The sequence below is a fragment of the Rhineura floridana genome, chromosome 1 (genome assembly GCF_030035675.1).
Source record: "Rhineura floridana isolate rRhiFlo1 chromosome 1, rRhiFlo1.hap2, whole genome shotgun sequence".
Classification (NCBI taxonomy): domain Eukaryota; kingdom Metazoa; phylum Chordata; class Lepidosauria; order Squamata; family Rhineuridae; genus Rhineura; species Rhineura floridana.
Genome location: NC_084480.1, coordinates 86,013,198 through 86,034,283, shown reverse-complemented (window position 1 = coordinate 86,034,283; position 21,086 = coordinate 86,013,198). Strand labels below are relative to the sequence as shown.

The 21,086-nt window shown below is 40.9% G+C and overlaps 1 protein-coding gene across 3 annotated transcripts in view; it reads right to left on the bottom strand.

Annotated features, from left to right (window-relative positions):
* Nucleotides 1-12,247: 12,247 nt before the first annotated feature.
* The window catches only part of SLC27A6 (solute carrier family 27 member 6), a 75,756-nt gene continuing 66,917 nt past the window's right edge, over nt 12,248-21,086 (bottom strand). For all 3 annotated transcript variants that reach the window (XM_061625447.1, XM_061625430.1, XM_061625439.1), the window contains 4 exons: nt 19,725-19,923; nt 18,648-18,745; nt 15,705-15,835; nt 12,248-13,252 (listed from right to left, as the gene is read on the bottom strand). In XM_061625447.1, coding sequence (XP_061481431.1) covers nt 13,076-13,252; nt 15,705-15,835; nt 18,648-18,745; nt 19,725-19,923 — 605 coding nt within the window. In that variant the 3' untranslated portion in view covers nt 12,248-13,075. The remainder of the gene's footprint in view (nt 13,253-15,704; nt 15,836-18,647; nt 18,746-19,724; nt 19,924-21,086) is intronic.

Here is a 21,086-nt window from a genome sequence, read left to right as displayed (position 1 = left end):
AATGTAATGAATTAATTAATTGATAATGCTGTTGGATTAAAAAATACCCGTTTGAAGCTGCAGGAAATGCTCAGAGCCCTGTGAAAGGAAGAAGATGGGCAGGGACATTTTCCAGACTAATAAACATGGTGATACATATCCATATATTCTGAGCAACACTTAGCAAAGCAAACACAAAACCCCTTCCTGCCCTCTCAGTCATGCATACATGTGTCTATGGAACTGCACTTTCACAACTCAAGTTTATCATAGAACACTATCCCTTTTAAAGAGATAATGACCCTTGTTAAGATGTTACAAAGCATTATGCAAAATATTATAATTCATCCAGAAATAAGAACTTGGAAATATTTGTATGAATCATGTAAAAAAAAACCCCTCTATCTTGTGCATACTGCCACAATAAATCCCACATTTAATGGCCAATTATCCACGAGTTTAATTACTCCTTGAGGCTTATCCTAATGCTGATTGAGTTCATAACTGCAGCCAATAATTTAATGCTGCTATGACAGAAGCGCACAAAGTGGTCAGCTGTATGAGCTAGTCATTAACCAACTTGAATCAATTCCAGTTCCTTAATTAAAAATGATAGTGACAATCCTATTTTGCTCATTTGATTTAATCAGTCTTAACTTGCCATGTGTTGCTTTTAAAAACAAAGTCATTTAGCATCCAGGCCATATTAATACTCTGTGTTTTACAATTTCATTGTAAATTTATTGCCATTTTTAACATACAGTGTACTAGATTGTGTTGTTTTGATTTTTGCCAGGATTTTTAAATAGTTAGCCATTAGTTCCACCCCACCCCGTTCTATCTATGATGCTAAAGTCTGAAGGAAAAAGTGGATAGGATTGTACCAGTGCAACAGCAAGAAGTCCATAATGAGAAGGAGAGAATATACAATAGAGGCAGTCTAGGGGTGTGGGAATATTAAATATAATCCAATCCATACCAGCCATCCCACGAAGCCCTTTGAACTGGTGCAATGTTATTCCTACAGGGGTCACATGAATATTTTAACTCAAAGTCTTACCTGGAACAAGGCATCAGTGACTCACCAAGAAGAGCCATATGTTACACAAGCTGCACAATGAGGTATTCCACTTCTTGGGAAGGGAACACGTCTACACATACAGGCTCTCTCTCTGCAGAAGTCCATGCCAAATGCAGATTTAAAAATACAATCAGATTTAATAATACATTCATATCACTGATGATGCCCAAATGTGGGAAAACCGAAATAATGAGGTTGGTGCTTGGTGGCTCCCCCTGGCAAGAGCTTTCCATAAATAGGACATAATTGTGGGATACAGGATGGTGAATTAGATAGACTTTTTTCTAGCCCATCAGAACCCATGTTCATTTTTCTGCCAGTGGCTGAACTGGGAGCAAATGAGCCTCCACAATATTCAGGTGAGATGGGCAACCACCACAGAAAAGGACCAGAAGTAGAAACGATCTGTTGTGCATCAGTTGTGCAACGAGCTTGCTCAATAGAAGAAAATGGGCAAGGGAAATAGCAACCAAGAAAGCTTGGAGCTTCTGGAAGTGGAGGTTCTGTAAATGTACTGGGAATACCTGTTTCTCACTGAGCACTCATATGAATATGTATGTTTGGAGCGAGGCTTGCTTGCATCACTTATATTGACCTCTCTGTGTTTGTCTATTGAATACATGCACTAAATATTTTTGCAGCAGAATAGCTTTATCCAGCTTTTCCTCCTTCTAGAATTTTTTTTAAAAACAAAAAACTCACTTCTCCAGAAGTACAGGAAGAAACTAATCACATACCAAAACAAGATGTACTGAAAATCATGGGGGACTGGAGTACAAAAGTAGGGAACAGAAAAGAACTAGGAATTGTGGGGAAATGGGGCTTAGGAGATAGAAATGAAGTAGGAGAAAGACTTACTGAATTCTGTGAAGCCAATAATTTGTTTCTTGCAAACACATTTTTTGAGCAACCAAAAAAACAACTGTAGACATGGACATCACCAAATGGTCAATATAGGAATCAAGTTGATTATATAATTGGTAGCAGAAGATGGAGTAGTTCCATACTTTCTGCTAAAACAAGACCGGGGCAGACTGTAGTCCAGATCATGAACTGGTAATATAGAAAATCGGAGCAAAGCTAAAAAAGAACAACAAAGCAATCATAATGCCAAAATATAATTTAAATAACATCCCAGAAGAATATAAAGATCAAATAAGGAGTGTGGTGTAGTGGTTAAGGTGCTGGACTACAACCTGGGAGACCAGGGTTCGAATCCCCAAACAACCATGAAGCTCACTGGGTGACCTTGGGCCAGTCACTGCCTCTCAGCCTCAGAGGACGGCAATGGTAAACCCCCTCTGAATACCGCTTACCGTGAAAACCCTATTTGTAGGGTCACCATAAGTTGGGATTGACTTGAAGGCAGTCCATTTATTCAAGGAACAGGTTTGAGGCTTTAAACTTAGTTGACAGAGAACCAGATGAACTATGGAGTGAAGTCAGAGACATTATCAGGGAAGAATGCAAAAAGACAATACTTCTAGTTACAAAGAAAGACCTCAGGGGATGACTGAAGAAACTTAAAATGGTTAAAGAGAGAAGGAAAGCAAAAGCAAAAGGAGAAAGGAACACGGTCAGAACCCTAAATGCAATAATGCAATGACTAGTATGTAGGGACAAAGAGAACGATTACAATAGTTATTGTATAAAAATAATAGAGGAAAACAAAAAGGGTAGAACATGAACCCTATTTCAAAAGATTAGAGAAAGAAAATTAAAGGGAAATTTAAACCAAGAGTAGGGATGTTGAATAATCAACAGGGAAACACACTGACTGACCGAGATAAAATAAAAGGAAGATGGAGGCAATACACTGAGGAACTCTATAAAAGAGATGCAAGGAGGACATATTCATTCATGGAGGAACCATATGATGAAGAACCAGAAATTTTAGAATGTGAGGTGAAAGCTACTCTTAAAATACTTGGAAGAAACAAACCACTGGGAACAGATGGCATACCAATAGAGTTGCTACAAGCTACTGAGACGGAATCTGTCCAAATTATGGCAAAAAATTGTTAACAAATATGGAAACAAAAACAATGTCCCACAGACTGGAAGCGTTCAATATACATCCCAATTCCAAAGAAAGGGGATTCCAGGGAATGCAGTAATTATCAAACTATTGCCTTAATATCCTATGCAAGTAAAGCCATGCTCAAGATTCTGCAACAAAGGGTCTTACCATATATGGAGTGCGAAGTGCCAGTTGTCCAAGCTGGATTTAGAAAGGGAAGAGGTTCCAAAGATCATATAACGAACATACGCTGGATAATGGAACGGACCAAGGGATTTCAGAAGAAAATCACCCTGTGCTTTATAGATTACAGCAAAGCCTTTGACTGTGTAGATCATGAAAAACTATCTCTCTCACTTAACCACCTCCCAGACCCTGCCCTGCCACCAACTAAGGGACACTCACCCAAGCAAACATTTTCCCCTGAGATGCAAAGAAGTTAAAATACTGCAAATGTGGCACAGTACCCAGAGAGGATGGTGGAAGCCACTTTGTGTGCCAAGTGCAAGCACACACATGTTGTCATCTTTCACCTCCACAGTTCTTTATCTCCATTCTGCTGCTGCCTCCTTCTCCTTTATCCATGTTCTTGCCCTCCGGCTCCTTTTTCCCTCCACTCCATTTTTTAAAACAATTGTTTTCTCCACTCCACCCTGTCTCACTCTCCGCCTCCTACCCACCCACAGACCATGATGATAATGAACGTTAAAGAGGAAAGCACAAAAGCAGGACTACAGCTGAATGTCAAGAAGACTAAAATAGTGACAACAGAAGATTTATGTAACTTTGTGCCATCTAAACACAGCCACTCACTTCACCAGTTGGAATGAACTACTCTATTAAGAGTGCTTGATTTGCAGAGAGGTGGAGGATGGAGACTAGATAACCCTCCTATCCCTTGCCCTATGGTTGTATGGCCAGAGCTTGTCAAACCCTATGCCCAAAATCAGATTGCTTATCATAGGGTAGGATAGATGTCAGCAGGGTTGGCACCAGGCATGACTGGGCCCTTGGGCACCAGCCTGCCCTGAGCCCACAGTGCCCACTTGCATGCACCACCTACCTCTCCCGCTGCGGTGAATGCTGGGTGAGCTGCGTGTGTATGCCTGCCATCAACCAAGATGGCGGCAGGGGGATCAGCCCCTTAGGGAAGCCTCGGTCACGATCTTGGTTGATGGTAGGTATGTGTGTGCAGTGCACCCAGCATTCACCACAATGGGAGAGGTGGGTGGGATGTGCAGGCAGGTGTTGCAGGCCTGTGCAGTTGTATGAGGAGTGCCTGGAAGCTCCCTCTCTATGATCTGGGGCAGGGTCGGGAGCCAACACTACCATGGATCACGGAATGGGAGCGCTACCTCCTACCCTAAGGAAGGTATGGAGGCTACCCTAAGACCCGGCTGCCCTCTAGCACTGGCCCTGGATGTCAGTTTAGTTTTCTTTCTAGATCAAACTTCCTGGCATCTGTCTCCTTTAACCAAGTCACAGTAGTATTGCTTTGCATTTTGCATCCAAGATTACTTTTTTTTGGAAAATATACAAATCAGCTGGCCCAATTGCTTTTAATGGAGCAAAACATTTAAATAAATTAATCTGAGTAACTGACTAGTTACAGTTCTACTAATTCCTTCTATTGTCTGTTTCACAATCTATCTGAAGATACTCAACACACACATATGCACACACACACACAAATTTTTGGACATAAAATATCTATGTTTGTGTGGCATGCATGAGTGTCCTATTGGAGCTCCTACTGGCTCCTATAGGAGTTATCTCCTATAACTGGGACCCTAACCCCTGAGGGCATTCCCTGGAGTATGATAATATCTGAGGGGGTGCGAGACTAATGCTGGTTTTAAGAGCCCAGTGTGTCTTTTAGAAACTGCATATCCATCTAATGTTTCTTGACCAAGTCTACCCATGTAGCACAATGAATGGGGTATACCTCTCAGAAGTCATGAGGAAGGATAATTAACTTGATCTTCAATAAAGACATTCTTTCTTGACCTGTCTCCAAATTCTCTGGTGGATTTTCTACCACAAAATGTCCAGCATGACAATTTGCTGGAAAAGTGAAGTCGGTGTGAGGAGTCTTTCTTATAAAACATATTTGCTTCATCACAAAATACTGCCACTATCAGCCAGGGATTTAGTATAACTCAAAGCTTCCCTGGTTGCTTCTATTGGCACATATTTTTAAATTGTGTTTTCAGTTGAATGATTTATTAGTAATCTGAAGAGTGGCAGCAATTTGAAGAACAAACTTTCCACTATCTTTGTTCTTCCTTGCAGTAGGATGGTTCCACTGATTGAAGGAATGATGCCAATGAATGAATCCAAGAAGCTTACAGTCTAAAATAGATAGCAAAGGAAGGAACATATGCATAGGGTTATTGAAACATATATTTCTATTCAAGACTGTTAAAGGCCTTTATTCTAAGTATTTAGAAAGAAAAATGCCTGAGTTTACTTGTTTTCCTCTTCCCTCCCCATCTCCCTTTCCTTGTGTACCATGTTGGTTATAAAAAGAACATAGGCTTTACTACAAACCCAAACATTTGGTTTGGAAACTTCATTTGTTGTATTAATCTGACAAAACATCGTTGCAAGCTCTCCAATCTCCAGTGGAAATTGGAGGCATACGTTCAGTTTCACATCTATGGAAGATATTGAAATTTATCTGATTGGAAATTAAGATAGAAATCTTAGCTAAAAGATGGAGCCTGGGTAGGGAACATTTAATCTAGCCTACCTGCTTTTGGCAAGGTTTTAAGTGCCTTCAGGCCAGGCCAGTCACCAGAAGGCCATTGTAGGAAGAAAGGAGCCTAGTGTTGTGGAGATATTAGATGGGAGCATTCGGGAATAAAGATGGATGCCCCTGAAGTAGGGTTGCTAGGCTCAGGGCCTTAGAATTATTCTGTATCTTTAAGAGAAGAGAAAATTCAGACGAGTGCAGGTTTTCTTGCAACACTGTAATGGGAAAAACCACAAGGTGAAATTCTCCCTTCCCCCTGCACAACTTTTAAAGATACAGAAGACCTCTTGGTTGCCAGGCCCAGCCTCCTAAATCAATGGTTAGTTGTGATTAGTTTCACCATTTATTTCAATACGTCTGTTCCAAGTATGTCATAGGATCATAGAATAGTAGAGTTGGAAGAGGCTTATAAGGCCATCAAGTCCAATCCCCTGTTCAATGCAGGAATCCAAATCAAAGCATTCCTGACAGATGGCTGTCCAGCTGACTCTTGAATGCCTCTAGTGTCAGAGAACCCACTACCTCTCTAGGTAATTGGTTCCATTGTCGTATGGCTCTAACAGGTAGGAGGTTTTTCCTGATGTTCAGTCAAAATCTGGCTTCCTCAAATTGAGCCCATTATTCTGTGTCCTGCACTCTGGGACGTTCGAGAAGAGATCCCAGCCCTCCTCTGTGGGACAGCCTTTCATGTACTTGAAGAGTGCTATCTCCCCTCAGTCTTCTTTTCTCCAGGCTAAACATGCCCAGTTCTTTCAGTCTCTCCTCATAGGGCTTTGTATCCAATCCTCTGATCATCTTTGTTGCCCTCCTCTGAACCTGTTCCAGTTTGTCTGCATCCTTCTTGAACTGCGGAAAACTACATAGCCTCACTCAGAGCAAAGCTTACCTCAAACCTTCTGAGCCAAGACTTCAAGTAACCAGGGTTATTACATTGCTAAGCTGTAGTGAGAGTCAGTGTGGTGTAGTGGTTAGAGTGTTGGCCTAGGAACTGGGAGATTAGAGCTCAAATTCCCAGTCAGCCATGAAGCTCACTGGGTGACCTGGGCCAGTCACTGCCTCCCAGTCTAACCTACCTCACAAGGTTGTTGTGGGTATTAAATGAGGAAGGGAGAAACCATGTAAACCACCTTGACCTACTTGGAGAAAAGGTAGGATATAAATGCAATAAATTAATAAAGAGTGTAAAGCATCCTGTGGAGAAAGGTGGTGTATACATGCCTTTAATATATATAATTAGAAGACAGGGCTCCTGAAGCTCTAATAGTTGTATAAAAGAGGTGTTGTTTCTAGCCGGGGTAGCTGCTTTTGTTTCAGAGGCAAAAAGTACAACTCCTTTCCCAAATGCTTTCTCCTGCTGCAACTTAGAGATATATAAATGAACACTGTCCGCATTTCACGGTGGGTCATTCTAACCAACTCCGGGGACGGTCACTACTACACCAACTGATGGTGGATGTCCAACCTGTCCTGGAAGGGGTTGCACTCCCCCTGAAGAAGCAGGTTCATAGCTTGGGGGTTCTCCTAGAATCATCTCTGTCACTTGAGGCTCAGGTAGCCTCGGTGGCACAGAGTGCCTTCTACCAACTTTGGTTAGTGGCCCAACTACATCCCTATCTGGACAGGGATAACCTGGCTTCAGTTGTCCATGCTCTGGTAACCTCTAAATTAGATTACTGCAATGCACTCTACGTGGGGCTGCCTTTGAAGATGGTTCAGAAACTGCAGCTTGTGCAAAATGCAGCAGCCAGATTGGTAACAGGGACCAGGCGGTCCGAACATATAAAACCGATTCTGGCCCACTTGCACTGGCTGCCTTTATGTTTCCGAGCTCGATTCAAGGTGCTGGTTTTGACCTATAAAGCCTTACACGGCTTGGGACCACAATACCTGATGGAACGCCTCTCCCGATACGAACCCACACGTACACTACATTCAAGATCAAAGGCTCTCCTCTGGGTGCCTACTCCAAGGGAAGCTCAGAGAACGGCAACAAGGGAGAAGGCCTTCTCAGTGTTGGCCCCCAAATTATGGAATGATTTGTTTGACGAGGTGCACCTGGTGTCAACACTGTTATCTTTTCAGCGCCAGGTCAAGACTTTCATCTTCTCCCAGGCATTTTAGCATGTGTTTTATATTGTTTTAAATTTTTAAATTGTGTTTTAAATTGTTTTTTAAAAGATGTATCTTAATTTTTTTTTTTTTTTTAGTTACTGTAAACCGCCCAGAGAGCTTCGGCTATGGGGTGGTACACAAGTATAATAAATAAATAAATAAACTGAAGCGAGACGAGGGGGGCTCTAGAACAATCGCGTGGGAACGGGAATTGGCAAAGTCAACGCCAACTCTCTTCAAAGGGTCCGTGGAAGCAAGCGGAGTGCAACGCAGCCCCAACTTCACGCTGCGAACTCAAGCTGGCTGGTGGCACCCACAAGGGCTCATTCTGTCCCGCTAACTCACCCATGTAGTTTCGCTTAGCTTGACACTCTGCTCCACACTGTCATCCAGACAGAAAGGCTGCTCCTGGGAGCGCCAGCAGCTGCTCCCACAGTGACCCTCCAGCACTTTTCCTGAGAGCCACCGCCTCCCCTAGCTTCCCCCTAGCCCAGGCATCAGCAAAGTGGAGGCGGGCCCAGAAACCCCTCCTCCACTGCCCCCCACTTGCCTCGTCCCACTGCATGGAGGGATGCCAAGTCTTAGTCCCAGCCTTAGTGTTTTAATCGCTGCAGTTCTTTTAGCTACATGGGGCAGAACAGGGCAGGGGATGTGCCACGTGCCTCTCCTTCACCACAGCTACAGTAATAACCACACCCAGCCTCTTTTTGCCATCCCAGCTTCTGAGGGTCAAACTTACAAGAAGTTAAAAAAGCTTTTGAAAAAGTATGCCCGACGCTGCCCCTTTTATTTCAAAGAGAAAGCAGCCAATCAGCAGTAGCTGCTGCTACCAAGAAGACTCGATCAAACAGTGGACAGTGAATAGCAATCTCTTCTCTCTTCCCCTGTCCTGAAGCACAGCCTGGACAAAGAAGAGAGGGATGGACTCCCCAACCAGGAAGCCCCCTTGAACACACACACATACGCCCCTTGCGACATCTCAGCCTTTAAATCAACCTTCCCCAACCTGGTGTCCTCCAGATATTTGGGATTAGAACTCCCATCAGCCCCAAGCAGCATGGCCAATGATTGGGAAGGATGGGAGTTGTCATTCAAAACAGTTGGCGGGCACCAGCTTCAGGGAGGCAGCAAGAAAGGAAGAGAAAGCTGTGACTGCTCCTTTTTCTTACTGACTGTCTCTAGACCCTAAGAAGGGAAGGACTGTGCCCAAGATGCTATGCAGAGAAGGAGCTGCCTGCAACACTACCTGGGGCTGCTTGGCCTGTTGCTGCAGCGACGCTGCAGGAAGAAAGTCAGCTGCCCTGATGGTGTGGCTGGCTTCTCTGAGGGAGAAGATGGCTGTGGTGGTGCCTGCCAGTGCTGCTGCTGCCGCTCCTCAGCACCAGGCTCACCCGGGGTGGCGGCGGGGTCATGATGGGCTAGGCTGGCGCCACTGCCGTCCATCGGGGCAGGACATGGTGCGCAAAGGAGCTGAGCACTGTCTGGCTGCCATCAGCCCCCCACAGCTCACCAGCGAGCAGCACCACCATCATACACAAACAAACACAGGCGGGAAGGAAGGAGGGAGGGAGCGGCCTGCCCAGACCCCTTCTCAGCAAGTAGAGAGCGAGGTTGGCTCCTCTGGGAAAAGGCAGCCAGAGCCTTTGGCATATGCGTGAATCACGCATACGTGGCTGGACGGGAGCCTGGAAAGCCGGAGATCCAGGTATTTGGGGGTGAATATGACTGGAGAGAGCCACCAGATGTCAGAGTCTCTGGCTGAAAACCGGAGATCTGGCAACCCTATTAAGCATCCACAGAGTATTTCAATGCAGGAGGATGAGAAGAAAACCAGACCTGTGATGTCATTAGGGTTGCTGTGAGCTGGAAGGGCTCTGGATGTGGCTGTAACTTTGCCATAGATCTCCACCCATCCACACACTTTGGATTGTGAGTATTTTGTACTGAAATGCAGTTTATAAATTCATAAAATAAAGTTGATTTGAAGGATTTTTTTTACCTTCAGCCAAAAAATGGCTCCCAAGCAAAGATAAAATAATGACACTGCCCTTTCTTTCAGACATACCTTCCTGCATCAGCTACAACTTGGTGCTGCTTTCAGGTGCCTGATGATGGAAGGATGCCCAATAGAGCTGGCTTTCACCAGAGCTAATAGTGGCCCTGCTTCCCTTTACTCCATTCCTCATGGAATGGCTGCTGCCAGATGACGGAGTGAGAAGCCATCAATTCTAAAATGGGGATTAACAAATTTATGGAGGCGATATCTAACAGTGGGTCTTAGCCATTACAGCTAAAGAACCTCCAGGTTCAGAAGCAGTATAATGTGAAATACCAGATGCTGGTGATAAACAACAGGGAAGGAAAGTAGTTGAGAACAGTCTGGTTTTTTGAGACACAGGTGTTGAGACAATGTGAAAATCCATTTGAATCATGGTGCACCATACTGACTGTTTCTAAACAACCAACAATATGTAGCCTGATTTGTTATATAGCATCTTATATTTGGGAGAATCCTCTGAATGCAAAACCACATTTAAATTTCTAGGTGCAAGATGGAAATAGTGAAACTGAGCTTTAGTAGAAGAATGGAAACGTTAAAAAAACCACCCATCTCTTTATAGTCTCTAATTGGACTGAAGCAGTACTGAAACAGCTTTTGTAGCAGATAAATTGGGATATAAAAAAAGTATGAATACATACATTTTCTCTTTATAGTTCCTAACTGGACCAAAATGGTACAAAAATCAAAATTGTTTCTGAAATAATGTGCTTTGTTAAATCTACCCTTATCTCTAAATTTTGTGCATAACTTTAAACATAAAAGCAAACTGTATTATTTTGAATAAGAAGATAAAAAAGGGAAGCACACTTCTTAATTTGACAGCAGACTTCTTGCTGCTAGGAATATATGGTAATTGGGAGCAGTAGGGTAATTGCTTTAGGGATTTTGTGTAGAAAGCTGAGCTGCTGACTCATTCGACTCCTGAACTTGGATTATTTTTTAAATACATATTCCTACTTGACTAACACATTAGCAAAAATCATTAAGTTGTGTGATTGGTGTCTCTCTGAAACTGTGTGTCTTTTTAGAGTGAGACATACACAAAGTTCCACCATTCTAATTCTTTCTGTAATACATTCCATTCATTCATCTTCAACCATTTTGTTTGCATTTCTTATCATTTGTATTCATCTAAAAAGTTTCATCATTTCCTTTTTGTGTGTGTGTGGAATTGTAATAAACAGCAATAACAAAGGAATATATTAGAATGGAAGATCAAAGCTTGTATTTAGTTAAAGAGTCTTCCCTTTTACATTGGTCTGACACTTTAAAACTGAAAAAAGCAACACAGTTAATTCAGCCTATTGCCTAAAAAAAAAGCATAGCCATGCCAACAACTAAAAACACCATTTCTATAAAAAGATTAGAACTGAAAATGAAGGATTAACAGGAGGGATTGTTACAAATGCACTTTATATCTGTTATGATGAATCTTGACAATTCCTTCACGTACAAAATGGAAATCAAAGAGATTATCTTCTAGGCTACTTGTAGTCATAATGGAACAAGTGGGATTAAATACGCAACCAGTGGATGCCCTGCAGATGGATAGCAGGGTTGCAACTTTAAATAAAACAGCATAGTCATGATTTAGCCCAACATAAGCACTTTTTTGTCCAGTTGGCTTAAGCCCATGCATAAATCTCTCTCATTAAAATCAACAGGACTTAAAATGCTTAATTTTGGCTAGATAGTGCTACAAACATTTTCTGTGTGCCTTAGAATTAAACAAAACGATATAAACCGGTGTATATCAGGGGCTTCCAAATTGTGGTCCACGGACCACCAGTGGTATGTGAGCTTCATACAAGTGGTCCACATAGCTAGCGCAGTACATTACAACTGCTACAACAGGCAGAAAAATAATTAAGTACTCTGCCAAGACCCTCAACAAGTGGGGGAAAATGTTTGGGAACCATTGGTATATATGATACAGTTACCATTCAGATCAGGAAATATTTGTAGAACTGTATTATGATTTGACTCAGTCATTATTTAATGATGATTAGATTCTTGTTTTTATTAAATGAGAGGTTGCAGTTCTCCCACACAACAGGTCTCATATTCTGCATCATTACATTGCAGGGAAAGTTTGTTCATCTCTAAAGAGGGGCATCTTTTCCTTGCAACTCATCTGGAAGTATCTCCACTCAGGATATGGTGGGGATACATCATATATTCATGATGTAAATGTAGCCTAGGTGTGCAATTACTCCAGATAAAACAAACAAAAATACATTGTTTTAAAAATGTTGGTCCTTTATTATTGATTAAAACAGCTTAATACATTCTGTAAATTTTAAAAAATCATAGGAAGCCTCCTACCAAGTACTGGGCTATTTGTCCATCTTGCTCAGTACTGCCTACTCTGACTGGCAATGTCCCTCCAGCTTCTCAGGCAGAGAGATTTTTTGTCCCCTCATTCTTTTAAATGGTGTAGCCAGGGATTGAACCTTGGGTCTTCTGTGTGCAAAGCATGCACTTTGCACTGAACCATGGTCCCACTCACATATGTTCTTATCATAGAATAATAGATTTGGAAGGAGTCTATAAGGCTATCGCATCCAACCCCCTGCTCAATGCAGGAATCCAAATTAAAACATAGATAGAACCTTTAGATACAGAAGACTTCTTGGAGGCTGGGCCTGGCAACCAAGAGGTCCTCTGTATCTTTAAAAGTTGTGCAGGAGGAAGGGAGAATTTCACCTTGTGGTTTTTCCCATTACAGTATTGCAAGAAAACCTACACTTGGCTGAATTTTATCTTCTCTTAAAGATACAGAATCATTCTCAGGCCCTGAGCCTGGCAACCCTATTGCCTATATACTAAATTACTGAATTCAGCAGGACTTACTTCTGAGTAGCATGCATAGGATTGCACTATAAGAGGTAGAGAACAATTAGTGTGCACTGATGGTCAAAACAAAGATAATAGGAATATTAATTGTAACATTTCAACAGTGTATAACTCTTATCCAGGAGACCATATACATAAACTAGCTGACGAACTTGTTTAAAGTTTTGTTGCGTCTTGTGCAGTAACTTGCAAACTCCTTATTAACAAACACTAAAGTTTCATCTGTCCAGATAAGATCTTAACATGTAGTTCTTTGGTTAATAAAATGTAAGTCTTTTTACAACTGTCCAAAAAATATAGTGGGTCACTGACTGCAGATGGATTAAATCCTTCCCGCACCAACTGAAATTTTTGTTGCTTGAAAGTTCCTGTAACTTCCATTACTTCCTACAGACAAAAGAGAAGATTTTTATTTTGTTTTGTTTATTGCAGAAAAATTAAGCACACTCAGACATGTGTTATCTTTTTATTTGGGGAGATTTGAATATCTAGAGAGTCTGACCCACTTTATTTGTCACAGGCTGTATTTGCACATCACGGTTTACCATGATGTGCATGAGTCACAACAACCTTAGGCTTGCACCCTTTCTCTACTACAAGGTGAAGTGGAAGAGTTTGGAAGTTTGTTTGCTTTTAGTTAACAAAAGTTTGCCATGTCCTCCAGACCTGGAATTTTGGTTAACGCTAACTGTGGTTAATTTCAGCAAAACAGTTTCTTAATGCATGGTTTGAATTTGGCTTGTTTGAAATTAATCATAGTGTTAACCACAATTTGTTAATTCCCATGATGCTACAAACCACATACAACACTAAAAGCTTCCAAGCTCCTCAGTCATAGAGCAGGAAGAAGAAGAGAAGAGAGGGGAATACATGATCTCAAGTCTCTTTCTTACTCATGAACACCACAGTAAACCACAATTTAACATGACATGCAAATGCAGCTTCATTAACTTGATTCACATGGCAAGGTAAGCCAAACTATGGTTTACTGAGGCCACATGAATATGTGAGCTTCTGGAGAGGAACTCACAGCCATTTTGTTCTTCCCAGATCTTTTTATTGCCATACCACTATGAGTGAAGCCAGCTTTGCCCAACTTGTCAGTAGCCAGATTATAGTTCCCATAATTACTGACGACTGGCCATGCTGACTGGGGCTGATGGGAGTTATAGTCCAGCAGAATTGTGAGACCCAAAGGCTAGGAAAGGCTGAGCTCTCTGCTCACTAACCATGAATTGTAGGCCAAGAAAACAACCTGTCTACAGCTTGTGGTTAGTGAGGAGAGAGCTTAACCATGAATCCTGGGAGTCACACACATTTGGGTCATATCAGTAAGGCACAGTGGAAGCTTTTTGTGTTGTATGAACCTGCTCATTTGTCAAGCATAGTTCTGAAGATTGCAGTCAGGATCAGTGAACTAGAATTTATAGTAGTACCTTTATAAACTCACAAGTCTGCTATAACTGGCTGGGCTTTTAAATCTACAAATTTGTTTGAACACTAACAACGGTCATTTTAAGGAATTTTTAAGAAATAAATATTGATGCAAAAAGGCATTTTTTAAGCTTCCCATATAGTTTTCTTCTTACTCATACCATTGTCACAATAATCAAAGGTGGAGAAGGCAATTAGGATCCTCTCTCTATTGACACAAGATTTATCAATTCAATATCTTTTTACCCTTTGCCCAACCAAAATATATTTCACAGAAGCCAGTAAGGACAACTAGGTATATCTACCAATACATGTGGTAGTATGGATTATCCCTGACCCTGTTCTGTTCTCTCTTTTTTCCTTTTGTAGTGCTTGAGGAAATGCATAGAGATTGCTCTATTCAAAAGCAATTCTTAGGGTGTACTTATATTGAAACTTTATAGAAATAGTCATCCTATTAGAAGAAGTAAAGCTAAGACGTCTTGCAGGATTCAGTTTTCAATATGTATCTTTCAGTCTAACCACAGAGCAGCCTTTATCACCTCTCAGTATCCCTTCCTACCAGATACTGATATAGGAAAGGACCCCAAATACCCTGGCTCAGCTAAGACCTATATTTATTTCATGGGTAGCCAGTATCCTCCCCGTATGTTGCTGTTGAATGACAACTCCCATTATCCCTGCTCTTTGGCCATGTTGCCTGGGGTTGATGGGCGTTGGAGACCAAAAACATCTGGGGATACTATGTAGGCTAAATGTAATTTATTGGACAAGGTGATGTGTGTTCCTTTTTTCAGCCATGGCCCAAATCCCAAATTAGAAGCCATCATTACAAACACAACTGTCTGACTTGACTCTTCAAAGTAGAATGGCACTCAAAAGCAGCCTTCCCTAAGGTGGTGCCCCCCAGATGTTGCTCGACTGTAACTCCCATCATTCCTGATCACTGGCCATGCAGGCTGGGGCTGATGGATATTTTAAGCTAAAGCATTTGGAGGGCAACAGGTTGGGAAAGTTTGGTTTTACATAATTTCTAATATTCTGTCCATTCTAAATGCAGCATCCCTACATTCCATCATTATATCTTTGCCAATCTCAATTTCATTTTATTCCTGGTCAATGTTTCTAATCTCTCTAATCCCTTCATATTATCTTTCCTGGACTACATGACTCTTTCCAATTTAGTATAATCTGTAGTTTTCATTAGTGTGCTAATTCCAGCCTGCTAATGGAGATGGTAAACAGGACTAAAAGTACCACTCATATCTGAAATAACCATTAGAGAGCTATCTCTGAAGTCATCTCTTAGTTTTCAGTATGTTTATCTTAACAGATCCCTGACCAGATTTTCTGCTAATGATGAAAAGGCTTGCAAACATGTCTCCAGTTCTTGCTATGTTATTACCTGGAGTCTTAAAAATAGCGGACAGGCATAACTGGGCAGATATGTTACCACATGTTGATAAAGTTGTTCCAAATCTAAGGACTTATTAGGCTTTAAGATGACAGAGACCATTCCTGCTTTTCCTTCATAACCTGTGGAAAATTATTAACATTACATCCATTAAAATTCCAAAATTCTGAACTATCAAATGATACAGTTAATGCTTCTAATATTATACAGTAGTATTGTTGTTTTTGAACAAGGGAAGGAAAACACTGCCTTGAAAATAACTGTAGTTCAGGGATGTGGTCACCTATCCCCAAAACATTTGTCTGAGGTTCTTTCCTTAGCTCTTTAGTTCCTAGTCTGGGTCACTTAAATCCATGCTTGTGACATTAAGGATGTCTGCTTCCGTTTCCAGACTGGCAGCATAGTTAATAGTGTGTATAGCTTGCTCTCTTTTTTTCCACAGGAGACCAGATGCCAGTTCTAATGTTCTGTATCAGAGCTAAACATGCATTTTACATTAAATCAGGAATGAGGATCCTCTGGCCTGTGAGCCAATCTTGGCCCGTCAGAGGGTCAAATGTGGCAAGCAAGTCCATTTTTTTTTAAACCACACCAGCTTGCCAATTGGCTGATGTCACTTTGATGGTGGGGTGATGTCAGCTGATGGGGCTAGATGCTGTGGGTTTTGGAGGTTTAAAGGGCAGAGCAGGGCTGCTTGCAAAATGGCTGTCAAACAGCCCAGCATTGCTCTTTGAACTACTGAAAAATGGAAGTTCAAAGAGTAGAATGGGGCTGAAAGCCATTTTGCAAGCAGCCCTGTTGTGCTCTTTAAACCTCTGGGCTTTCAAACAGCCCACACTGCACTTTGAAGTCACAACAACACGGCTTCAGAGCACAGCATCACCTGACATCTGGTGAATGTTAGGTGGGAAACCCCACCCACCTGTCAAATTTGGCTCGGTGGGGAGACAAAGATTAAATGGGTGCTCCTGAAGTTAAGAAGATGGAAAAAATAACAAATCAAAAGGTCATGGAATTTTGTTAGCAATACTGCAAGGAGATAGGGTATCCTTGCTGATGCATGCCATTTGTTTCCAAATATTTTAAAGAGCTATGAGGGTGCACTTACAGGAACAGTAAAATTGAGAGCACTTAGCAATTTAGAATATCAGAATAATAAAACTAGGGGAAAAACTGACACTAGCAGTCCACCAAATGCCAAACCAAATATGGATCTCCCATGGGTTTTGTTTTGCTGATCAATAATCCCATAGGCTACTGATTGCAAAGTTCCTCACCAAAGGCTCTCAAATAAACTTGGCAGTCAAGGAATAAGGGGATAGTTTTTCTTAGGAATCAGTAACTGGTTAAAAAATAGGAAGAGTTATAATAAATGTTCAGTCTTCACAATGGACATGTGTGTTTTAACTTGGTCATCAATTTCTTTGAGTCAGGGGCAAAGAGTGAGGTGGTCAAGTTTGCTGATAACACCAAGTTGTTCAGGGTAGTAAGAATAAAAGGAGCTTGTGAGAAAGTCCATAAGAATCTCTCCATGTTGGGGGAATAGGCAAGGAAACGGCAGATGTAGTTTAATGTAAGTAAGCACTTCTGCCATTGGAAAATGATCTGCCCAGCATTCTGGGTCAACGGTGGGCACTCTGCCAGCCTCTGAGCCTCAGCAGTGACTAACCATGTCATCCATTAACTTGTCATCTCTTGATGACTTCAGCAGCTGGAACAATCACTCCTAGGTGCTCATACCAAACCAGAATTTTAATTTCTTCATGGTATTCTGGAGAGCTACCGACAATGAAACAGCAAGAATGATAGCAAAGTGAAAGTAGCAAAAGACTTGAGTGACTCCAAAGATTAGAACCACGTGAACGCCAATCCCATGGCAAACGTAGTGGTGAAGAAACTGTACTTCTCTTTCCTCACTACATTTGTGCTGTCATCCTATGATACTGTTAGGTGCTTAGTGCAGCAGACACTGCTGACTTCAAATGCAGTCTTCCCACCCCTGCAAATCTGTCATAAGGATCCATTTACTTTTGTGAAAAAGGAAAATAAGCTGCACACACAACTAACAGAGTTGCAATGAGGAATTTGGCTTATAATTTCTTACGTGTTATGCTTTCTGATTATTGTAGGCTTTATTGATTGTAAGTTTTCTAAACAAATATTTTACTATTTACTCTTAACAGAATTAAAAATTAAATGAATCACAAATTAAGTTATTTACACTTTAGTTGTGTGTGTTGTGTTATTTGTTCAGTTTTAAAGAGCATCTACAATTAATCTTTTTCTGCATGCAAAGGATGCTGCTTGTGTGAGTGGGCTTTCTTCCTTTCTTTATAAAGCAACACTTTCCAAAAAAAGGTTGTATCATGCATTGCTTAAGGCTAAAATACTATACACACATTTACTGTTACTTACTTCTGGATAAGCATGCATAGGATTGCACTGTCAAAAACTGCTTTCATGGCACAGGGGAGTTTCTCTTTGGGAAACAAGAGGTCCGACGATGATGTAGCAAAGAGGCCTGTATCAGGCCTATTCCCATCACATAACAGCAGCAGGATCCTGCAGTCCTAGCCCTTCTCTCTCCCTGCCACCAACCCCCCCCCTTTTCGATTTAGGCAGTCACTTTGGGGTGCTGCTAACTGGCAGATCCAAGTAGGCCTGGGCTTTCTCATTGCTAGTGGAGTTCTTTTGCAGATCCAGGTAGGGCTGGGTTGAGGGACATTTCTGCCTCATCTAATCCCCCTCCAGTACAGTGAATTAGGAGTTTAGATAACGAGGGTTTTTTTCCTAATTCATAGTTAAGCTTTGACAAATTTCATCAGACTTAAGAAGCTTGCTTCCTAAAGAGTGTCCTTTGGAAGTTAGCACATACCTTTTGCGTTGACTGTGTGGAGTATATTTACCAAGTAAAGCATAAAATATTTTTCTTACCTTGCACAGAAACTCCATAAACATTGGCTTCCTGTATGAAATCCAACATACCAATGACATCAGAAATTTCAGTAGTGGCAACATTCTCCCCTTTCCATCTAAAATAAAATATGTACAGCTAAATATGTGTGGTACCTCATGATAATTTGAAAGTCTAATTTTTAATTTTAACTGGATTTAGAAATACATCAAGCTTTTCTTTCTTTTAAGGACTATGTTCTCTGCAAAAAAAAAAAAGACATTTTGCTTCAATTGGGATTTTAACTATATTTGGACTATGTAACATGAATGAGCTTCCTCCACTGGAAGCTTTTCCTTCCATTTTCAATTAGCTAGAGTTGAATATTCATATTCAAATTAAATTGTGGTTAATCATAACTTATTGAAATAAGCCTACTTAATAATTTTTGAAATTGGCTTGTTCCGGTAAACCACAGTAAAGACAGTTTGTCTGGGTTTAGACATGACACCTAACTGCATTTAGCTAAAAATGGAAAGGAAAGCTTGCAATCTAATTACTGTTCTAGAGAATGAGAGAATTGGGTAGTATGTGGGCCCAAGGCTCATCCAGGCTTGTGGATGTAATGGAAAACCAAGCGATTGTACCCAGTGGTAGTACTACTCAGAGTAGACCTATTGAAATCAAAGGACTTACATTAATTTCAGTAGGTCTGAGTAGGACTAACATTGGATATAACCCATATTTATCATTATGTCCCAATACAATCTTTGAGTTAAATGTCTTGATGAATTAAATTTATTAAGGCAAGCTATGAACTGGAATGTAACTTACAAAGATATGCTATGAATTTAGTTGTAAGAAAAATTAATTTGTAAACTTTAAAACAAAACACATCCATAGTACATTTAGGTGTTTTAGTATGCAAATATATTTCCTGCTTTTTTACATTCAGCTATATCTGAAGATTTTTTGTGTGTGTAAAACATTTCCTAAGATTGGTGAAAATCTTTGTACTCAGATTTAGGGTACAGTGGGCAAAGAATGAAAGTGAGTGTAAACATCACTATCTGTTCACATATACAGGGTGATGGTTTGAATTTTATTAATGACCGTACCTGAATGTATCCCCTGTCCTGTCCCAAAAATAAAGAAAGTTATCTTGATCTTGAAATATCAGGTCTCCTGTATTGAAATAAAGATCCTCCTTCTTAAACGCACCACGGAGTAACTTCTTTTCTGTGTCCCTCATATTTCTAGCATAGCCAAAGAACGGATTCTTTGCATTCACTTTGGATATTAAAAGGCCAGGCTCACCTATGTGTAAAATTGTAGAGAAGATGCATGTTAGCTCAGCATAATCTGTAATAATTTACCAAGATGTCTGAAGGTATGAAAAGAACCGTATGCCTCTAAGTATAGTTCCAAAGATCTAGCAAAAAAGGGAAGGAACTATTTGTGTGTCTATTGCATTGCCTCTTTTATAAGGAAGTGAATCCAAAGTGATCACAAAATGCTGACTAAGAAGCATGATAAAGGCGGCTTTATTCTGCTCTAAATTATTACATAAACAGACTGTACTCAGCATATAATCTCCACAACCCAGGGCCAGCCTGAGACATTTTTCTGCTGAAGCAAAGGACAAGATGGTGTCTCCTCATTCCATGTATAGAATCCAACTGGACTGGCTGTTGAAACTTGCTTCAACACTGATGATAGGACAACATCCTCCACCTGACCTGAGGGCAGCTGGATAGTGCAGGGAACACAAAGAAGGCTATTTTAGAGTACTCTGGGAGAATGGTACTGACACCTGGCATCTGAGGCAGTGTGATGGTAGGACAGGCCCTCTAGAACTCTTACAACCAGATATACTTGGAATGCAGCACAATATGACTCCGATACATTTTTACTGATAGGATGAAAAATGAATTTGGAGAAAAAGAACTTGAGAGGGACAACTTAGCTCCAAATTGGCCAAAGTGGTTCAAAAGGTTTATTGTGTTTGGAAGAAAATATTTTAGACTAAGATTAAGGGTCTGCCCATATACAGCAGGAGACTGCACCTCAAAATTTCAACACCCAAATAGCAGAGTGCTGCATATTTTGCATGCTATCTTGGTCTTTACATTATTGTGCCCTGCAGTGGTTTAGAAAAAACAGAACAGAGTGGATAGCATACACATCGAAATTCAAGGTTATATTGATTATATTAAGGGAAATCAACATACAAAAATTCCTTCACTGCCTCAAAATCAGTTTATTGCCTCTAACAAAACGTGTCAGGTGGAAGTTTATCAGCTTGCATTCCCACAGTTTATTTCCTCTAAATATGGATTACAGGACATGACAAAGAATCCCAAATAAACTGACTAATAAGAGCTATAATCATGTTAGCTTTAAGGAATTATAAGTGCATAAACAGTCCACAAACAAAAATAAATAAAAAGGTTTCACAATCTGACCACCAGATGACAGCA